The 22,071-nt window shown below is 43.5% G+C and overlaps 2 protein-coding genes across 4 annotated transcripts; one reads left to right on the forward strand and one right to left on the reverse strand.

The window, feature by feature from the left end:
• Positions 1-33: 33 nt before the first annotated feature.
• LOC118778131 (60S ribosomal protein L35-like) lies at positions 34-4,048 on the reverse strand. Its single transcript, XM_036529497.1, has 4 exons — positions 3,998-4,048; positions 2,091-2,227; positions 1,256-1,337; positions 34-293 (listed from the first exon to the last, which is right to left on the reverse strand). The coding sequence occupies exons 1-4, from the start codon at positions 3,998-4,000 to the stop codon at positions 144-146; spliced, it is 372 nt and encodes a 123-aa protein (XP_036385390.1). The 5' UTR covers positions 4,001-4,048; the 3' UTR covers positions 34-143.
• A 1,115-nt stretch (positions 4,049-5,163) lies between these two features.
• On the forward strand, positions 5,164-14,035 carry LOC118777741 (actin-related protein 2/3 complex subunit 5-like protein). 3 transcript variants are annotated; one of them, XM_036528875.1, is made up of 5 exons: positions 5,164-5,231; positions 5,320-5,754; positions 10,650-10,722; positions 11,494-11,670; positions 13,579-14,035. In XM_036528875.1, the coding sequence occupies exons 2-5, from the start codon at positions 5,615-5,617 to the stop codon at positions 13,639-13,641; spliced, it is 453 nt and encodes a 150-aa protein (XP_036384768.1). In that variant the 5' UTR covers positions 5,164-5,231; positions 5,320-5,614; the 3' UTR covers positions 13,642-14,035. The 3 variants fall into 3 exon arrangements, with proteins under 3 accessions (XP_036384768.1, XP_036384769.1, XP_036384766.1); XM_036528876.1 differs by lacking the exon at positions 5,164-5,231 and having other exon boundaries at positions 5,286-5,492; positions 5,607-5,754; XM_036528873.1 differs by lacking the exon at positions 5,164-5,231 and having other exon boundaries at positions 5,286-5,754.
• The last annotated feature ends 8,036 nt before the right edge of the window (positions 14,036-22,071 follow it).

The following is a 22,071-nucleotide window of genomic DNA, read 5'->3' on the forward strand; positions in this document are numbered from 1 at the left end:
CTCCCCAGGACTTGAACAAAAAGACTAGAAGGATCAGAGGCAGATTGTTCCACTTTATTTCATACAAATATATACACTGAAAAAGCGTTTGTTTCTTCCATTTAAGGGGTGGGCTGCTTATTTTCAATGCTAGGGTGCAAGCCTTAGGCCTTGACAGCAAACTTTCGGATGGGGTAGACGCGTGCTTTCCTCTGCATCTTCTTGGTCATCAAGCTCTCCTCATGCTTGTTCAACCGCCGGCGGAGGGCACGTGTCTTTTTGGGGCGCAGGTCCAGGGGCTTGTACTTCTTGCCCTGAAAACAGAGCCAGAGAAACACGAACACGCAGACTTAACATATGACACCTGTGTAGGTCTGCACCACCTGTACTCAGCAGTTTGTGCTGATGCAGCATCTAAACACAGTGGCGTGGTCACATTCATGAGAAATCAAAACATGACTTCACTCAATCAGTAGACTCCCGTGTCCAGGCAACGCACGCAACATCCAGTTATTCAGCTGGATATTTAAGCATTTACATTATTGTCATTTGCATATGCTTTTGGTCCAGAGCAAGAATGCAAGTGACAACTGATCTTAAATACACTCCTCAAATATGAAAGGCCCTTGCACTCCTGATCAGAACCTGTGATCTCATCTAAATGATCTAATCCCCTACCTATAATTCCACACTGCCATCGGCCCTAAGTTATGTGCATCATTACCATTTCACCTGAGATGGCAGTCGTGGCTTTTCATTGCTGTGGCCTGCCTCTCCAGATATGCGTGTCAGATCAGACACTGTACGGCAATTAGCCCCCCCCCCCCCCCCCCCCCCCCCCGCCAACCCCCACCCATTCTTCACGCAGAGGCAAAAAGGATCTTTAGCAAGAATAGATTCACATTGCATCCACAAGACAGCAGTGCTGGGTGCTGGTCTTACAGATAATTCAGCAAAAAGGGACACTTCTTATTCCTCTCCAGATAATGAGGATGTCAATGAAAGAACAGTCATCTGTAATAACAACTTAAGTCATACAGCCCATCCTGGCTAATTATTTTCATATTAAGCTAATGCCAACCTACAGTTATGTTGAGTTTGACCTCACAAAAAACAGGCTTGGATTATGCAATCACTTTTAACACGATCAGATTGTGACAATCACCAGAATCCTGCATGTTACTGAAGTAACTGTAGATGGATAACAATGTTTTAGCAGGTAGTGTTGATTAAAACAGGAAGAGCTGAACCAGCATTTCCCCCTTATGTCCGTTACCTTGTAGAATTTCCTCAGGTTCTCTTTCTGGGTCTGGTTGATGACGGTCAGAACTCTGGCGATGGATTTCCGGACCACGCAGCTGGCAAAAGAAAAGTGGCACAAGTCATCCTGTGAATTCATGTATGGAGTGATTGTGAAAACAAAAGTAAACTTTCATCTGTATGGTGGCTGAAAATCAGGATCAGTGTTGACGTCAAAGATGAGAGGATATTTCAGCTTCTCAAATGCAGTTAAGCAGCAGTAAATTGTTGCTCTTGTCTTATTTTAGAACAAACGGTCAAAGGCAATGGCACTTTGGCCATGGTTATGTCACTCCATCACAGCCTGGCTTAAATTCCCAAACAAGGAAAAAACTATTCATGACAGAAGCTCCCTCCTTCTGTTCATGAGAGAAATGCTTCATAAACTAAAAAAATAGGAGGAGCTACCAAGTACTACCAATGACTTGCTAACAAAAATGGAAAAAATAATGAAAAAATGGGTATAAAGAGCCAGCCTATTTCCAGCTCTACAGTGGAAAAGGGGTATAAAGAGTCTACTTGGTTCCTACTCTACAGTGGAAAAATGGTGCTAGAGATCATATCAGGGTCCCCTTCCACAGTCCTGGCAGTTTTCACCAGAGATGAAAATGTCTAGTCCTTAAAAGTAGATGTATGTCAATGCATTTGTTCCACCCATGCACTGAACTAACTGATTTCGTTAAATAGCTCCCCGTATTGCTTTAGTTTTTAGAAAATCCAAGTAACTGGAACAAACACTGGCAGAACTGCTACTTTACACAGCCATCATTTTCCCACCTCTGGTTTCCACCAGCATTCTTCCCAACACTCACATCTTGGAGAGCTTGGAGGCAGCGCCACCTGTAACCTTGGCGACACGCAGCTGGGACAGCTCCACCTTCAGGTCCTCCAGCTGCTTCAGCAGCTCCTCCTTCTTCTTACCGCGCAGGTCTCTGGCCTTAATCTTTGCCTGGAGGGTGACAGGACACAATTACGACAAAGGCCATTACAAACATGCTCCTACCTTTAACAAGGGACATTACACACAATCTGAAGTCTGGATTAGATTCAAGAATAAAGGGAGTGTCTCATCCAGGGTCCACCCAAAGAAACAATACCTAATACAGCTTCTTTCATTTCACAGTGTATTACACATTTTGCCAAATGCACTCATCCATGAAGACTTATGCAGCAGTCACTGAAACCAGGTTGAGTACCTTGCTAAAGGGTACAACAACAGGGTAATCATGCTAGGATATCAAACCTGCAAAATGTCCAGTTTGTCACCTCGTACGTATTTCAACTAATGCATTCCTTTGCAAACTTTTACACACATCATCTCCCTAGCAACATAAAAATAGGTCCTTGCTTTGCTAGTTTTGAGATAAATGCCCAGCTATGTCAACTGGCTGAAATACCCACATCCTGAATATTAGATATTGCAGCCATGTGCAAGCGATTCTTAAAAACAACAGACAACTATACTGTTGCATTTTATTTCAGCGACAAACACGTATTGTGCGTGCCAACACAGAAGCTATTTCTCATCATTTTTGACAGACGCCGCATCCGCTTTGCGGATGACAAAGTGCTTACTATGGATACAAGGGACAAATTCATCATTTCGCCAAGCGACAGCAGGTTTCTCCACAAAACGATTCATTTCCCTTTAGCTCTTTGGCTTCGTGGAGGTTCATTAGCCCCCTCTAACACTAGCTATATCGAGATCACATAATTGAACGTAGCTTGCTACCTTGTTTGACTGTGTTAATACACATAATAAGACCATCACCGCAACTCGGTCAAACAAGCAGTTCACCATGCACACAAGGTACGTTTCACAGTTTTGGGGATTACAGTTTGTAAATTTAAATGGCTAGCTAGCTGTACTAGCTGTACAGTCAAACTACAGATTTCCCAACACTTAACTACGAACCTAGCTAACTTCATCAGAGATCTGCTGATACCATCAGTAACAGTGAAGCTGAATGGGTAAATCCGTTCCATACCAACATTCCTTTATTCAAATTTGACGTGACGAGAATTCAACAAGAAAACCAAATAACCAGCTAGTTACCCAGCACTCGTACTGCACAAACGAGCTAAATCCAATCTTAAGCTATCTTCAATTTTAAGTTAGACCTGAAATGCAACAAAAGTTCGTATCCTTTATCTTACTAGCTATTCGGACACGAATTGCCAACGAGTCTTTCTAAAGAAAGTTAATAAAAGCAAGTCCTAGCTATACTGACAACATTATTAGCAAGCTAATGTTCAATAAAGGTAAGGCCATCACCCTCGTATGCAATCAAAATTATATCTAGCAACAACCCTACAGCGGTTCATAAGACGAAATGTCAACGTGAATAGCTATAGCTGGCTGGCTAGCTAGCTCGTAGCAAAGTTATCTCAATACCAGATAGCCGATAAACAAGCTTGGTAAAGGGTTTATACGATGACACTGTTAAGGCAACACAAATGTTTAATTTCCCATTCATTTCGTGAAATTGTCAGCTCCCGACCTAAACTAACCAACTAACCAACCAAGCAATATTTGAAACAGAACTGGCAACCACTTAAACAAACGGTGAGTATACGAAAAATCCAACGTTGGTGGCTTTAATACTTGATAGGCTTTTGCGTATGAGGTTAACACAATGCCCTTATATATTTGTTTGAATATACGAGGTATGGGACTTTGACGATGACATTAGATTGAAATGGCACAATATATTCTCACCATTTTCAATGCTGGCTGCCACAGGAAAGGAACAACTGGGGGTCAGCGGAATTTTACTACCGGGTTACGGGCGAAACCAACTGATTTTTGTAACCTACGATGAGCGAAAAATGGAATATTCCTGTTGTAGTCCAAAACATAAAACGCGCAACAATTGATAATTGTGGTAAAAGATCAATTTTATAGCTAAGCGTTCAAGTGCTAGTGTACAGAAACTTTTTAATTATCCATTTGTAATAAGGACATCCCATGTGTGGTATTGAAGCATAGGCGATAATGAGGCGTATAACAGCATCTAGGCTGTCTATATTATCCAACTAATGCGTCCTCGTTTGATGTTGAGCGAATTGATATCATCACTTGCCATTCAGATACAAATTCTTCCCACGTTGATACTACGATTTTGGATTTTGCAGCTTTTGGTGCCTGTTATTTTGGTCATATATCAATGATTAATAAAAACGCTCTTGAATGGAAAACACAAAAGAAAATGGAATCTGCGTTTCCTCGTAATGTTGCATTAGGCTATGTATCGAACTCCTTATGTATTGATTGTGTGCATGTAAGATGTGTATGATAGCTTTGCGCTGTCATGGTGGCATAGGAATGCTAGTCTTGCACATTGAAACAGGGTTAGGATATGATACCAGTCATGTTATTGTAGTCAGTGGCAATTGCAATTAAGATTAACCTTAATTTTTATGGAACATTGTGGAAAAGGTATTATTTGTTTTCGGCTTGTTGTCATTTCTTTCATTTGTGTTTAACTTGAAAAGAAATGCGATTAATCTATTTTGACATTTTTGTAATATGAATAATGACAGATGATGATACATACAATTGCAATTATATAAACTTGAATAACCAATATACACGATTTTAAATTGTTATGTTCCTGTATCTATTTATTTCATTTATTTTATTTTTTCGGTTTATTTTACAGATATTTTTGTTTTGTTATTTAATGTGTTGCTACTAATTATAGCAAGTTAGCGCTGTACACATAGCATCCGTCTATGTCATGGCGCGGTAAAATCAAACACGTCGTATAGATTGAGATAAGCACGTGGACAGCACTACTGCGACTGCATGACTACTTATTTCAGAGCTGTTTTAGCGACCGGACAGGGGTACTTGTGCAGATGGCCTTGACCTCAAGAGGAGGTGGTTGCTCTGTGCGCACCACTCGGGCGTAGCCTACCCCAGTTGGCAGTCATTGGGTTCTGTTTGGCAGGTACCTTGACAGGTTTGAATTTGGCACTGTGAGGTAATTCCGTTTCCGCTGCACTAGCTAAGTACCGCTGCCATATTTTTCTTTCCAGATCCCCGAAGAGGGAATAGTGTGTGCGTGCGTCTGGTCGAGGGAAGACACGGACAGAGACAGGACGCCGAGACCTGGATTGTGTTAAGCTTTTCACTGCTTTGAAGCGACAAGCTCTCCTGACTTGTAGTTGCCACTACCACCACCAAGCAACCATTCCTGCTGCAAGTACCGGTAAGCTAGCTAGCTGCAACAGTCACCGATATTTATCCGAACCGGAGCAGCGCGACAGTAGCTAGCTAGTGGAGTAGCTTGCTAGCTACCAAACCACCTTTTTCCTTTACGAAGTGGCCCCGATGGCGAAGAACACTCTTTCGTCGCGGTTCCGGAAGGTGGATATTGATGAATACGACGAGAACAAATTTGTGGACGATCATGAGGACGCGTCAGAACAGTTGGGACCAGACGCCACAGAGGTAGACAACCTCATCAGGCAATATCCTTTACCGGGGCAATGCAATCGGTGCACGCTGCGCTCCGCCGATTGCCGATTTGACGAACCATCTCTCCCATTTTCCAGAAATCGTGTTTCAGTCAGATAAATGGGTGTTGCATGGCACCGTGTGTTGTAATTGAAAATGCAAAAAAAGAGAAAAGAAAATACAATTCTTGTTGTAACGTTAGTTTTAACAAAACGTTAGTTTTCTTGCGTGCCACCAAACATCTGATATGCATAGTTTAAAAAAAATCAAAACGGGACACATGATGAACGCTTACGCCGGCTAGTTCGTGTGGAAAACGGCTTTGGCATAGTTTGTCACATGATAAGCAATATAGCAATCTAGGTAACTGGCAGATATGTTCTGTCAGAAATTATTTTATTGACTACGGTGGGTGATTGTATATGTAGCTTCCTATAAGTAGTTTTGCATTGTATGTAATTGCAGACCTTTTCTCAGGGGTATATCGTTAGAAAATACGCTTGTGCAAAAGTGCAACATTCCAGTGTTGTGTTGAATTTATCATTGTTCTGCAGGAATTACAGGATATGAAACTTCGCCATAGAATCTGTGTGGCCAGGCTGTGTTTGCCCGGCACGCAAATTCCTAAATCAGCTTTTACAAATTGTTGGCTGTCCTTTTGTGAATTGGCACTGAACAACTAGGTCTAGCATTTCTTGTGAAATTGAAGTACAGCTTTGCACGTATTCCCGCTAATCAGACTGATAATTGGAAACCCAAGGTAGGGTAGCACTGGTACGGGGAAAAACAACCAATGTTCCAGCAAGACATCTTCAGTTTAACAACGTTTAAATATTCGACTGGTAAATGAATAGGATTGCTGGCCGGAAAACTGTAGATGGTGAGTTACACGGCTAGCGTGGTTGCGGGTGGCGATTCGTATGAACCAAAACCAGTTGCCCCACTTTTTGGATTAGAGGTCGTACTGCCGCGTAAATTTAGAGGTCATATTAGACTGAGCAGGCGCTTTTGTAGTCCCTCTAATAATAGAAAGTGACCAACAAGTTCCGTTCTCATTTACGGGAAGACTTTCTAGCAGTTATGTCAACACACCCTCCCGCAGTTCAGGGGTATCGGTATCCTTTCCAAAGACACCTTTACTCCCGAGAGGTTACTCGCTGCTGAATCGGTGCTGACAAAGTTGTTTGGCACCAATTGTAAATGGCAAATGCAAAGGTTGTTTGGTACTTACTTCACATTTTGTTTTTGCTTTCAGCCTCATCCAGCAGCGCTGCCTTAAATGTATTCCTGGTTTGCCTTTAAATCATATTCATAATTAATACCTAAAGACAGGGTAGGGAAATCAGAGTCTCTCGCTGCTACATAAGACAACATATTGCTAAGGAGACCTACAATGTGTGGTTGCAATTCTCATAATTAAAAGGAGAAGCCCGCAATAATCATAAAATATTAGAGTTTTAAGTCATATTTTGCAAGCTTTGCAAAAACATTTTTGCTAACACAGCCCCAGGTAAGACTCAGAAAATATCATCATCGGTAGTTAAACGTGGAGACCACAGTTTTGTTGGCGACCTTCAGTGGAATTACATATTCAAAAAATGCACATTTTAATGAAACTCTACAGGGCTTTTCTGTGTTCTGCCTCACAACTGTAGAGTTCATTTCACTGTGGGTAGCCAAGCAGTTAGTACTGCTGTAGCATTGCCTTTAGTAGTCCCCTGGTACACAGGCAAAAGTAAGTACACAATAGGGTTTAAACCTGGACAGTTGTTTTTTGTTGCCTTTACTTATCATGCAGGCAGGTCAAAGGTGCATATTGAGAGTTCACCCTGAGTTGGTGGATTGAACAACCTATCAGAGGGGTTTTTTTGTCTTTTTTTTGTAAGTTGATGTGTGTTTTTAGTTTCCATCTCCAGGTTGTCTTTGTGCAGCAGCGTGGCAGCTGTCTGTCACCTCTGACAAGGCACAGCTGAGCTAATTTGGGTTTGCAGGTCACTGTCTCCCCTGGCAGTTGCCTGGAGCGTGACTATCTAATGCAGCTGAAACCATATCATTTGCATATTTCCTCAGTCCTGCCTGGTGTTTCCAGTTCCTACCGATGATGATGATGATGCTGAAGACTTAGATGTTGGTTTCGATTTTGGTGATTTTCATGATGATTACTAAGAATGGTTTGTTTCACATGACTTGCTTTGTAAGTCACTCTGGACAAGAGCACGTGCTCTCTGAGAAAAATGTAACTAGGATAAGGACTATTATGATGGTAAAGAATATGGCGATAATGATGTTGAGAAGGGTGATGATACCTAGGGCATCTTCAGCTCCTCTGCCTGCCTTAGCTTCCCCTCAGGGGCTCAGGGGCTAGCACACATTATGCAGCAGCGGGTGAATTTGACTTTACAAAATCATTACAAGGTCGTCAGATTGGTGACAGACAGTTCACATGCAATCATACACACACACACACACACACACACACACACACAGAGGTTTGGTGAGCCAGGTTTCTAATTAGGGCCCCGTGACTGCAGAATTGGGATGTGCCTGACAGGATGCACTGTTTGCCTTTTTCCGAAAAGTGCTGTTAAGCAGGCTGCACTGACACCCAGCAGAACTGAATCCCCCTTCCAGAGTACCAACAGTAGCATCTTGGAAGTTTCCTTTTTTTTTTTTTTTTTTTGGGGACAGAGGGATTGCACTGTTGATGGGAATGTGCTTCATAATCTCATAATGGGTGGAGAAACTATATGCTTTCAGTCACTCCTGTGAACAAGTCAGAATAGTTCTCTGTCTATAGCAAAACATGGTGTTCAAATGTTCAAGTCAGCCAGACACTGCTAATACGTGGTAGCTCTATCCACTTTAGCGTTTCTGATGGCTCATTCTGTGAGCTTGGCCGATCTTCAGTCAAAGCCCAGGAGCGGGAGCAATCTGGCCTATTCCACTTCAAACTGAATATTCTGAATATTAAAGGCAAGGCTGGGCCAAAGGAGCAGTCTGGCACATGAAAAATGCATTGCTTACACAAAATATGTCTCTCTTTCTCTCTTGTCACTTGACATCTGCTATGAAAAGAGGAAGAGAGGGTTGTTTCACTTCAGTCTTAATGAGTCTTCATTTCTATTTTTGGTGCCTTTTTCTATTAACAGCAAAAAGTTTTTTTTTTTGTATCCTCATAGTTGGCCTCACATCTGCCAGTATTTGTAGGCTATTGTTGGTGAACCTTGAAGTTGATTATGTTTCTAGCTGTTGAATTACCCACCTTGTATACCTGGTATTGTGTGTATTGCTAACAAGAGTAAAATAAAGTTGGTAGTTGTTTCAGGTTTGCCAAATACAAGACCTTCCAGGTTACTTTAATTTCGCTCTTAAGTGTTTTGTACTGGTGTGTTCTGAAGACTGTTGACTTGAATGCAGTGGACACAGCAGCCTCGTTCAGGTACAGGACTTTGTGTTTATGGACATCATTACTTATATGCACATCTGAATGCTGTTTGTGTTTTTTCAAGGTGCAGAGGATTAGCAGTGCATATAAATCACAGCTCATGCAGCATCTTAGTTCCTCTGCTTTTCATTGTGAGACCAAGAGAAGACATTGAGTTTGGGCAGTGTTCAGCACAGCAGTGGCATTGTGGGTTAGCAATAGGGGGCGATATGCAACCAGCTCGCAACCAGGTGTTGTGAGGTGGCCAGAGATGGGTGGGGGGCAGGGACAGAAAGCTACATGCCTGACGGTGCCTTTAATAAACCGTAGGCAGAGCCACATTCGTTTCTCTGAAGCCAGCCTAGTTTCCTTTCCCGGGCTTCTTTGGGTTTTTATGGGTTCACAGATGTGGCATCAAAGTGTTAGGTTGTGCAGATCGTTGTCATGTCAAAGTAACATAACATCAACATTAGCTATAGTGATGAGCGCTGCCAGGGGCAAGAGATTATCTTTCAGGAGGTGGTGGAAGACATCTCAGGATATAGGCCTCTGGTTCAATTTAAGAGCATAACAAAATAGAGAGTTGTATTGGTCACTGAATCACATGAGGTCTCTGTAGTCGTGGCGGTTGCTAATCCTGGTCTATGAAGTTGGAAAACCATGTCGGAGCTGTTGGAGCCGGGGAAAGCTTTCCCTCCAGTCGGAAAGCAGCGGTTCCTGCCAGGGTCTACAGTCGTATCAGCTACTGTGGTTTTCCAGGAATCGTTTCTCTCCAGAAGGATTTATTTTCTTTCTTCCCTTTTTTCCTTCTTCCTTTCTTTCTTTTATTTTTGTCTCTGTGCCTGCCTGTGCCTCGTGATTCATACTGAAAAATAAGATGTGATTTACTGAGCGCTGAGCCAAACACCGCGTGAGTTCAGCTCCATCAAAACCAGACCTGAAACTTTTAGGTTTTAACAATTTGCATTCATTTAGAGGAAATTTTCTTAACTCTATAATTTTTGTTTTTCAAAAAATGTTGCTACCCCGGTGATTTAAAGGTCAGTGAAACTGCTCAGCGTGGTGCCCTGAAACTGCCACTGTCTCTGCCTCTCCCTCTGTGCCCTGCATGGCACACGCCTCGAACACCGGCCAGTGGAGCACACAGCGCAGTGTTTTACGAGCTGCAGTTTTAGCACTCGTTTTAGCCAGAGAGGAAGAACAGCATAATGTGCACAAATGGCAGCACTCTGCATTCCCTGAATGCGTCGGGAGTTTTACAATCGCACAATCAGCGAGTGTCAAGGGTAACATAGTGTTTACTGATTTAAAAGAAAAAAAAAAAAACGATAATATAAGGACACATTCTTGACCTGTGACTGTGCTGTGTGTATTCAGTGGTCAAGACTTCCGTGAAGTGCCCAGTTTGCCCGTCTGCTGAATATCTGTGCCTAAATCACTGACACAAGCTGACAGGGTCAGTTTCCTTGACAAACTGCAGTTCACAGGGGACGTGATGTCGGCTTTTCACATCGCTCTTCGGAACCCACCAATCAACACAAAGAACCCGGCAGTGAAGGTAACCACCCTCATCGTGGCATGCCTTCCCCCGGAGTTATTAATGTGTTTATGGATCCGTCCCACTCTGAATTATGGTGCCATTCGTATTCAAGCATTTGACTATGACTGCCAAAAAGGCGGGCACAGAGCAGTATTTGTGTACATGTTTGCATGTGTGTTTGTATGATTACCTGAGTAAGTAGTGTTGTGCTGTATGGCTTGTGAATGTTCCGTCTTCAACTGCCACAGACCTCCAGTAATGCCAGAGCGCCTTCCCTCTTCCCTCTTTTCTTTCTTTGCTTTCTCTCCCTCTCTCACTACTTCTCCTCTCCCTTCCTCCCTCCCTCTCCTTCCCCTGATGTTCCTCTTTTCTTGCCACCTCCCGTCTTATTACTTTTCTCCCTCTCTGCCCTTCTTTCCTCGCTCTGACTTCCCTCGCTGTATCCCCCTGTGTCCACCCTCTCTCTCGCTCTTTCTCTGCCTCCTCTCTCCCTCCACCCTCTCCTCCCTGCCTGCCACCCTCTCTCTCGCTCTTTCTCTGCCTCCCCTCTCCCTCCGCCTTCTCCTCCCTGCCTACCACCCTCTCTCTCGCTCTCTTTCTCTGCCTCCCCTCTCCCTCCACCTTCTCCTCCCTGCCTGCCTCCCTCTCTCTCGCTCTCTTTCTCTGCCTCCTCTCTCCCTCCACCCTCTCCTCCCTGCCTGCCACCCTCTCTCTCGCTCTCTTTCTCTGCCTCCTCTCTCCCTCCACCCTCTCCTCCCTGCCTGCCTCCCTCTCTCTTCCTCTGGTTAGGAGCGAGCGCAGGCCATCGTTCTGAGGGTGCTGACGTCATTCAGGAGCAGCGAGATTGAGCCGGCAGTCAGGTCGCTGGACAGGAACGGTGTGGACTTGCTAATGAAGTACATCTACAGAGGCTTTGAGAAGCCGTCCGAGAACAGCAGCGCCATCCTGCTGCAGTGGCACGAAAAGGTGAGCCCCACCCTCCGCATGGCAGACAGCCTGGCTCTGCCCAACCATATAAATACTGGAAGAGGGGTATCATCTGCCGTAGTCTACAGAGAGGCGTGGTGGCTACTGAGCTGATGACATGGGCCACATTCATTGTACTGGAACTAGACTGGACTGCCTCAGTAAACATGCAGCTGCATAGTGGATAATATGCAAAATAAGCAAGTGTCAGCCCATGTAAAGATGTCCATTCAGGGCAAATAATTAAATAATAATGACAATAATAATAAGAACTGTAATCCAGGATGGATTATACTACAGTCCAGCACTGGATCTGCTCTCTGTGTGCTCGTGTAGCAGCTGGGATGTCTCCATCATCACTGTGTGCTTAAAGAAAGCTGGGATGTCTGTCTCGTCACATTGTGACCCTGTTGGTCAGCTGGGGAGTTGCTGGGGAAACAGGTTTTGTGCCACCTGCAGAGTCAGCAGGCACGACGGTCAGAGGGGCGTGACTTGGCGGAAAAGGCAACTGGGTGGCAGTGGGGCAGGCCTGAGGACAGGAGAGCGTGAGGACTGCGCTCTGTATCACTGTAACAGGATGCAAAGAGGCCCAGGGGAGACCTGCTGGGATTTGCCTGTGCTTTCCCTGGTCTTTTCCTTTCCTCCAGGCAGATTTGGTTCTCTGGCTGTCTTGTTGTTCTCCATGGCTCCTGGTGTTTTGTTTAACCCAATTTACAGTCCTTTACCCATCTGTTAAATGGTTGGTTACCCTCCCACTAATGCCAGGTCTTCTAGTCGCACAGACCGATAACCTAGAAAATACGGGAGGGGAGTAGCAGCAAACTGATTGATAATAATGTAAAACTACATCATTATGGAGGCAATATGAGGTAGTGGTTAGGGAGCAAAGCTTGCAACTAGTAGGTTGCAGGTTCAGTTTACAGGTTTGGCGGTGCTCTTGTACCTTTTAGCAACTTGAATTGTCCATGCAGCTGTATTAATGGTTCGTGTGTAATCAGTGTCATTCGTTCTGGACAAGGACATCTGGTTTGAATGTCAGCTCTTGGTTGTCTCTGAGAGGATGTAGCCAGAACGCAACAGAATTCCCCTTTGGTAGTTTCTGGGCTGTTTTTTCTTTTTCCTCCCGCAGAACTGGATTGGAACTTAGAACTGGGTCACAAGATGTCAGCCACGAGGTCTTGCATAATGAGATGTTGCATAACATATAAATATGTCCCATAGTATAAAAATGCACAGTAATGGAACAAAGTATGATTTATGAATGACTGCAGGAGTCGGAGTTACTGTTTTTCAAATTCACCAAATGTGTCCTCTTAAAGGCATGTTCTCAGTGTCCCCACAAGGAGACTTTCCAAGGGCAGTTAACTGGGTCCTAGACATAAGTGATTGGAGTGGATGTAAGAAATGTTATCAGGAGATGCTGCATTTGCGCTGATTTAGCCTGATGGAGAGCCATAGTGGGCGTTGCCACTCCTCATGAATTTCAACATGAGCAAAGATCTCTCTGATGTCATCTCTCTGAACGATGAAGCATGGCAGAATCAAAGCCCTTGGATCTTTAAAGGGGGCGGGGCCTCATGGGACTTCCTTCCTGCCTGGGTCAGCTTCCTCAACACATCAGAGGAAAAAGGATCGTTCTCTAAATAAACACTTCCTGCTTCAGGCTTTTATGAGTTTGTTTTTTATCCAGGAAGCAGACGAGAACTTTATCAGGGAGCTGTAATCTCTGCAGGTACCCCAGTATCTTCCTCTGTCTGCTGCGTGGCTGCACCTAGGACACCACCCTCTTTAAACACAGTTCAAGCTCACAGTGCACAGACATCATCCAGAGTCTGACTTTTACCAGTTTTTTGCCTGTTTTTATGCCAGTGTGATTTTTCTGTTTATTTGTTTTCCCCCTCTTCATAGGCATTTGCTGTTGGAGGTTTGGGATCCATTGTTCGAGTCCTCACAGCCAGAAAGACTGTCTGACTGACTGACTGACAATGCAAGGGGGAAGAGGACAGGGCAGGGACAGCGCCAACTACAGGGGAGAATGTGTGGTGCAGAAGGGAAAGTAGATGGTTATATCGCCAATCCTTTCTTGCAGAAGACTAAACCAATTTAAATTACAAAAGGAAAAGAGAAAAAATAAACACACAAAAAACACGGGAAATAATATTCTGAGTGAAGAGGTACAGTGTATGTTGGAATGCTTTTTATTGTATCTCTCGCAAAGGTTGTGAGGGGGGAGTGCTCTTGTATTTAATGTACACTATGATTATTTCCTTTCTTATACAAGGTTCCTCACATCCTCACATTCCCATTAGTTTTCATTTCTTTTTGTTGTTTTTTGGTTTTAAAATATGATTGAAAAACATGAACATACACGTGTAAAATAAATCAAACTAAATTAAAATATAACTTAGAAAGGCTGCTTGGAAAAAAAAAAAAAGCAGCCAGAATGGTGCCGTGTGAAATGGTACGAGAGGGGATGTGTTAGGAGTGCAACTTGGTACTGTACCTTTAGTGTGTGTGTGTGTGTGTGTGTGTGTGTTTCCATGTGGGTTTGACTGTGTGTGTTTCCATATGGGTCTGAGTGTGTGTGTCTTTCCATATGGGTTTGACTGTGTGTGTTTCCATATGGGTTTGAGTGAGTGTGTTTCCATATGGGTTTGTGACTGTGTGTGTTTCCATATGGGTTTGAGTGTGTGTGTGTTTCCATATGGGTTTGAGTGTGTGTGTCTTTCCATATGGGTTTGAGTGAGTGTGCGCGCACGCGTGTGTGTTTCCATGTGGGTGTGACTATGTGTGTATGTGTGCCTGCTTGCCAGTGTGTGCGTGTGTGTTTGTGTACGTTTGTTTGGCTGAGAATAGTATTGAAAATTGAATTTAGTTTTTTCCTCATTTTCATTTTTGTACAGAGAGAGAAGTACATTTAATATAAAGCGATGGAGATGACATGAATTCTTCGTGGGGGAGGGGGGGGGGGGGGTTCATTGTAAAGTGCCTGCCGCAATAAAACTCATGGATCATCTTTAAGGGGAAAATGTGTGCTGTTCTTCCTCTCACCCTGCTGCTGGGGTTAAGCAGCTGGATTTCTAACCCTAAGGTTGTGGGTTTAGTGCACAGGCTGGGCGCTGATTTTGCTCCCCTTGATCAGTGTACAAAACTTGATGTGCTTTGGCAAATATTGTTAATTTAGTATTCATAAATGCTTAATATGTAGAAGGTGAGCTATGGTTAAGGGTTTTCTAAGCAAATAATGTGTTTCTGCATTCTTGGGCACCAGATCTGGGTCACCTCTAAGTTCAGGTTGGTTGTGCAGTGTTGGCTGTGAATGTGGTCTCTGCTGATGTGTGGAAACCACCTTGGCAAAAGAGGGGGAACTGAACCCCAAAATGGGGGAATTACTCAGTGACTCACTCATTTGAACTGGCTATGGTGTTTTACTGTGACTTTGGGGGAAAGCCTTTTGATCCAAGTCTGTGGTTGGCAGCCAGTGGTAGCTCTGCCTGTTGTGGGGCTCATGAAGTCTCATTGTCCCATTACCATTGCTGATATGTGGTTTGTGAAATAGTCAGTAATTTATGTCTGTCCCACAGTCACAGTACGCAGTTTAGTATATAGTACATATACACATACACATATAGTGGCATATATTAATTATAGTTTATTTTTGCATTGTGGAGGTGCAGTTGCTTGTGCGAAGGCGTGTTTTCTGCAGAACTGTCATTAATCACTCTGTAGGCGCAGCCCAGAAAGCACCTCTGCTCCTGTGGGACAGGGTTTCTTAGGAACTTGTGGTCTTCTTCAGGCCAGAACTGAGTGGGACTTGACTCTGGGTTAGGGACTGGCGGTACACTCTCTCCTTCTGAGCAGTGCCCCCCCCTTCACTCCATTTCGGCTGCAGGGCCCTGGACTGAGCCTGTCCTACTTTCCTTTTAGGGGAAAAGAAGTGAAGTGTGCTGGGAATGGGAGGGAAGAAGGGGGGGAGTGTGAGTACTGTATAACTGGATCACATCTCTAAATGTAGTGAGGACGGGAAAGGAAAAGTCGTTTGTTAGAATTCCTGTCAGCTTTAACAATTTGAGCACTGATTCCTTTCAACTCAAGGAAGTCCAGCAAGGACGCTGCTGTGTGGTGTAATAATAAAGGTCATTACCCAAAGTCAGCCCGTTCCCTGCTGTTGTACCCTTGAACCAAGTACTCAACCCAAAGCACCTTAGATAATATCCAGCTGTGCAAATGGGTAAGTTAAGAGCTTTAAGTTAAGCAAGTGCGTTAAGAGTGTATTGATTGCCCTGTGTGCACAGTAGACAAGTACCCACGTAAACTGTGAAGTCTCACAATAAGGATTTGCATTTGCTTTACCCTTTGATTTAAACAGGGTGGAAAAATATCCTGGCAACTAATTTACTCTCAGTTCTGTCAGAGATTAGACACCTTAATTGGTAGGACACTAACGGGCAGTAAGCTCAAATCTTAAGTGTGAATTTAAAACTAATTTACAAATGCTCATATACATGTATATTATGCATGAAGAATTGTCATGACAGCTAAACTTCAGAGCTCAGATTGACATCAGAAAGAACTGAACAGGCAGCTTTCAATGGCTGAGACTGGACTAGATTAGGGTTTTGCCCTCTAGTGGTAGGATATTGTTACTGACATTTACTGCTGGGGGAGCTGCTCCCTCAGAGTGCAAGTGAGTGCTGGACATGACCGGCACCAGGGCTGTGTTAGGCAAAGAGTTCTCTTGATCCAGCGTTCAGAAACCTGAGTTTTCTACAGTTTGCAGCTCCGGGAGTGCAATGCATGGGCTGCAGGCTTTGTCCTCAGCAGCCGGTTCCTGTCTCAGAGGGTTTAGCAGAGAGCGGGCGCTGCTGTACCCCCACCATCCCATCCACACGCGGCCATGTGTCTCCAGCAGTTTTGGCATACAGTCCCAAAGTTAAATTTGAGTTAGAGTTGTTAAATTTGACAAAGTCTGGCAACCTTTTATCACCCTCTTCAAAAGCCCAGGCCTTCTCCTCTGCTGCCTGACCTTGCTCTCCTGCCCTTTCTCTTTTCCATTCCTCCTCCTCCTCTCCTCCCTCCCACTCCTATCCTCCTAGCAGTTAAGTGTTTTGTCTCTTGTTTGGTGTTCCATTGGGGCTATAAAAAAAACAAGCCAAATATAGAAAGGTTAAAGACTGGGCACCGCAGAGCTGATGTCTGGGACTGAAAGTACAGCAGGCTGCTGGATGTGGAGCTACACTATATGGACAGAAGTATTTGGACACCTGACCATTACATTGTAATGACATTGTATTCAAATAAATATACTTTAATATGGAGTTGGTCCCCCTTTTGCAGCTATAACAGCTTCCACTCTTGGAAGGCTTTCCACAAGATTTTGGAGTGTTTCTGTGGGAATTTGTGCCCATTCATTCTGTAGAGCATTTATGAGGTCAGGCACTGATGTTGGACGAGAAGGCCTGGCTCACAATCTCCGTTCCAGTTCATCCCAAAGGTGCTCGATGGGGTTGAGGTCAGGGCTCTGTGCGGGCCAGTCAAGTTCTTCCACACCGAACTCATCAAACCATGTCTTTATAGTCCTTGTTTTGTGCACTGGGGCACAGTCATGTTGGAATAGAAAAGGGCCTTCCCCAAACTTGGAAAGTTGGAAGCATAGCATTGTCCAAAATGTCTTGGTGTGCCGAAGCATTACGATTGCCCTTCACTGGAGATAAGGGGCCTAGCCCAACCCTGAAAAACAGGTGTGGCCAAATACTTTTGTCCATATAGTGTATATGTCAGTCTGCACTGCACAACAATACACCTGCTGCAGTCCTGACCAGGAGCAAGTTTTATTTCCTCTGACTTCCTTCTCAAGATCAAGCTTTTTTGCACAGATAAAACACTTCCTCTCCTAGTCCTCCCCTTCACAGGATTCACAGCTGAAGTGACTAACCTCAAATAGAAACCATACGAATGAGAACGATTGTCATAATAATCTGTAGCATTTTTATCATAATCACAATCGAAGGAATAATAGTGTTTGATATGTGAAAAATTCCTCTGAAGCAGTTCAGTGAGGTCTTCTCCATCTCAGATGAACATCCTCTGAAAGCACAGTGAAAAACAGGAACAGTGAGATCGGATGTGACTGGACTGAATGACTTAGCTCTGTGGGAGTCAGCAGGAGAAACTATTCAGACACTTTTCTCTTCTAGAAGGGTCTCTTAGTTAGGGAGGCAAGTGGCAAGGATGCGTTCCAGTGGGAGCGGGGGGTGGGGGGGGTTGGGAGGGGGGGCCACGGCCTGACATCACATCACCCATGAGCTGAAGTGCCAAAAATAGAGGGTCGAGCCACGCCTCTTGGAGACAGGTACCAATCTAAACCGTGACATCTGAGGATTAAAAAAAAACTAAGTGATCACAGATTAGCGTTGCCTGGCGCTGTATTGTAGGGGCCTACAGTCCCTGCTCTATCAGCACATCAAGGACACTGTGATCACCTTTCCCAAGAAAACTTCAATCACACGCAAAGATGCATCACTGGAGCATGAGTTCTAAACCGAATACTGCAGGTTTGATTCTTGGCTGGGGCGCTGCTGTTCTACCTCAGTGAATATCCAGCTGTATAAATGGATACTATTTATAAGTGATGTAAGCTACGTAAGTCATTCTGGATAAAGGTATCTGATGAGCAAATGAACCATATGAAAATAGCTTTAATCTGCTGGTACACCAGGAGAGAGAGATAAAGAGAGAAAAGTAAAAGAGGAAAGAGGGGGGAGAGAACAGTTTCATTCGCTATCATCAATATTGCCCTGCAACTGAGTATACCTGCTGTTACTAACTACACAGCTACGTATTAGCTACCTCACATAGCGCACAACATTTACATCCACTGTGCAGTAACATCAGTCTACTTTGCATCAACTGTAACTCGCAAGACAGAAACGTTACTTACTGCACAACAACTTTACCCACTGTACGACCTTAACCCGCTAAACGCAAACCTCATTCCACCTTTGCTTCAACAATGTCTTCCCCAAATGCAACAATTTCTAGGAAACACGGAATGTTTTACATTTTTTCATCATGACACATTTTCCCAGGGACAATTGATTGCTGCTTATCCACTTTATCTGTTAGAGCATCTCTGTGCTGGGCATAGCAGATGGCTGTGTGTGTGTGTGCGTGAGACACAATATGTGTATGGGGATGTATGTATATGCCAACACACTCTCCAACAGACATCATTTTACTTCAGATTTCTTTTAATCCAAAATTTATTCATGTCACGGCGTTACTCATTCTTGCCATTTGGAAGGAAAAGCAGATACTCAGCGCCAAGCGACAGAGCATGCATAGTATGTGCCCATTACATTTTCCTGATATTATTTTGTTAATAGAAATTAACAATTAACACAGAACTGTGACTTGTGCACAGCCTTACGTTTTATACTAACAATTGGAGATCACTGCCACCTAGTGATGTAAAGTCATAACGAACAAAAAAAGTAGCCTACGTCAGCCGTTACATTTCTAAATCAATGATAGATACTGGTGTGCACCAGGTTATTTTTAGTCTACTAATTTGAGAAATAGAGAGTGGAAGAAAAAGGCACTCAAATGAACAAATTACATAGTCACGCTGTCCAATGATCCGCATGGCAAAGTGCAAACCCCCACCTCCCCCTGGCCCCACTTCATCTTGCTGCTCTCACCCAGTTTTGGCACTGCATAGGGGCTAAAGGAAAAGCAGACTCTTAGATACATCTGTAAACACATAAGAGGAAAAGAGAAGATGAAGGAAGCTCACCAAACTGAGATCCTCAGTCACATGCTTCCATTTCCACTGTGTGGTTAAATGTTGCCTAGCAACAGAGTGGAGATTATAGGTAGCAAGAGAAGCCGATATCCAATTGTCAAACAGCCTTAACGGCAGAGGTAGACTCCTAGGAACTCTGTGGGTAGGAGGACTAACCCCAAAAACTTTCAGCTCATTCAGAGAGAGAGTTTTCATTTTTGATTGAAACATTTTAAATGTTTCCAAAAAGGGGTTATCAGTAAATTGGACTGAATGAATGAATGAATGAATACCCCAACAATGTTCAAACACCCAGTATGTATTAATCAAGTAAATTGACAATTATAATATTCTTATAATAATATAATATATAATATATCCTTGTAACCTTTACCCTAACCTGTGCCTCTCTGAGCCCTTCCTAGACCTTGGCAATTGACTTCCTTCCTACGTCAATCTGGCTATTTCCCATCTCTCCCTGAAGAGAACAGCCAGGAGATTCCCCCTGGTGGTGAAATGGTATAATGCAGCCACAAACCAGCTGTCAATCCTGCATAGATATTGGAGAAGGGGAGGGTGTCTCTAATTAAAGGAGGGAGGTTTCAGATGAACACAGTAGGAAAAACATGACTAACCTCGATTAGATAAACATGAATGTTGCTGTTTGATCTTAAGACTCTTAAAGTTCAGTCACATCAGCAATCTGATCCATCCTTTATCACAGGCTTCAAGCACAGGAAGTAGTTGATATACTCTGGCTCCACCTCTCTCTCTCTCTCTCTAGCTCTCTCTCTCTCTCTCTCTCTCTCTCTCTCTCTCTCTCTCTCTCTCTCTCTCTCCCCCTCTCTCTCTCTCCCTAGTGTGAAGTAGAGGGCAGATGCAGCAGCAAGGTGAGGGAAAGTAACTTATGAGCAAAAGACAGATGGAGGAGACAGAAGAGGGAGAAAGATAAAAGGAAGCACAGAAGATCAGCAGAGAGACAGCTGAGAGATGAAAGGCGTGAGGGCCAGTGCATTAACACTGTGAATATATATGCCCTTAGCTGAAAACTGCTGCGGCCCTGCACTTCAGGCACGATCTAGAGTCACAAGGCACCAGATTCACTGACACAAACTAATCACATGTCACATGCACCTACAAACCCATGTGGCAATGCCACAGACATTCTACATCATGAGTAGATATCCAGCGCCTCCGGCCATCAGTACCGTTTCATTTCTGTAATCCCATGTCCCACAGCAATTGATGGCTCTTCGACCACACCCCTTCATGAATATTCATAACGAACCAGTAAATCAACTCTTTTCACCAATAGTAGAGAATTTTCAGTGTAAAGTATAAAGAGTTGAATATCTGCTCAGCATGTGAAGTAAATGTCACGTAGTCCCCAAATAGTTTAAAAGGGCTACCTTAACAACCAAATGAATATGTCTGCCACAAATATGTAATTTCTAGATATGGTCCCCTACGTTAAAAGTAACCACAAATTTAAGTCCTATTTGACCTATTTCAACTTCAGCTAGATGGGTCCAAACAAGTTATCAAATGCAATAGGCAGATGTAGAGTGCATGAAAACTAAAATGGAGGATAATGCAAAACACACATTATATAAATGTTGATTTGACGTTATCTGCTCCTGTTCAGTACCGAAGGGGAAAAAACCGGGGAAGTGTGACCTGCAACACGCCAAGATAACTTTTCCTGCAGGAACTGAAGTCAGTTGTCACTGCCAACACACAGCCTTAGACCACCTTATTACTCTCAGCTTTTGGTCTCCTGGGCAGCGAACATGTCTTTTGCATGCTTTGCAGAACATTTGTCAGCATTCAGCCATTCATCTCATTTTTGGTTCATTTCTCAGATGCATTTCAACATTGCTCCCCATTAGGCTTGAAGCCTGGTGGTTGGCATTAATCTCTAGTGTGATTAATGCTCTTAAAATATTGGTGGTAGAGGCAGAGTGTCGTAGAAAGAATGATGAAATGGAGAAAACTCTTATGGAACATCAAGACATAAAATAAAGACCACAATTCCACAGAAGGTAAACAAAACAATCATAAACTTTTATTACTCTTAAATAGCATTCAAGTTAAAACATTTTCTGAAAAACAAAAGCTTGCATGTTTTGGTATTGTTACATATCTTTTTTATCTCTTTTCTCTTTTTTTCCATAATGAACAACAATAACATCAAATATAATTTTGGCAACAAATGGGACAGAGCACAGTAACAATTGATAAAAACACAGACGGCTGACCAACGCGAGTCGGTTACACTAGTAACTCTAGAACCCCTTAACTTATAAAGAAAGAGTATTCAGACCATTACGCCTTTACTACATCCTTCCCTCCCACAATAGTAGGAACCTTTAGGGGGAACAAAAACCCATACTAAGCAAGTAACATATTTGGCCCTACAAATTACAATTACAAAAAAACATAACCCCAAACATTCTGACAGAGATTCATAACAGCGTTGCTCATAAATGGAAGTACTGTCACTCGTCTTTGCTGAACTACGTTATTATCAAAAAGGTAGCTTGTCTGTTCTCGTCATTTGCATACGCACAGTGTGAATGTACCGTGAAGTGTGAGGAGTCACAGTAGGAAGTGTAGTT

Source organism: Megalops cyprinoides, chromosome 5, assembly GCF_013368585.1.
Source record: "Megalops cyprinoides isolate fMegCyp1 chromosome 5, fMegCyp1.pri, whole genome shotgun sequence".
In the NCBI taxonomy this organism is placed as follows: Eukaryota; Metazoa; Chordata; class Actinopteri; order Elopiformes; family Megalopidae; genus Megalops; species Megalops cyprinoides.

Coding starts and splice junctions, on each gene's coding strand:
- LOC118777741 (XM_036528875.1), top strand. CDS start 5,615: ATGGCGAAGAACACTCTTTCGTCGCGGTTCCGGAAGGTGGATATTGAT. Junction 5,755..10,649: donor GTAGACAACCTCATCAGGCA/ATATCCTTTACC, acceptor ACTGCAGTTCAC/AGGGGACGTGATGTCGGCTT. Junction 11,671..13,578: donor TGCTGCAGTGGCACGAAAAG/GTGAGCCCCACC, acceptor CCCTCTTCATAG/GCATTTGCTGTTGGAGGTTT.
- LOC118778131 (XM_036529497.1), bottom strand. Junction 1,338..2,090: donor GCCTCCAAGCTCTCCAAGAT/GTGAGTGTTGGG, acceptor TTCTTTTGCCAG/CTGCGTGGTCCGGAAATCCA. Junction 294..1,255: donor ACCTGAGGAAATTCTACAAG/GTAACGGACATA, acceptor CTCTGTTTTCAG/GGCAAGAAGTACAAGCCCCT.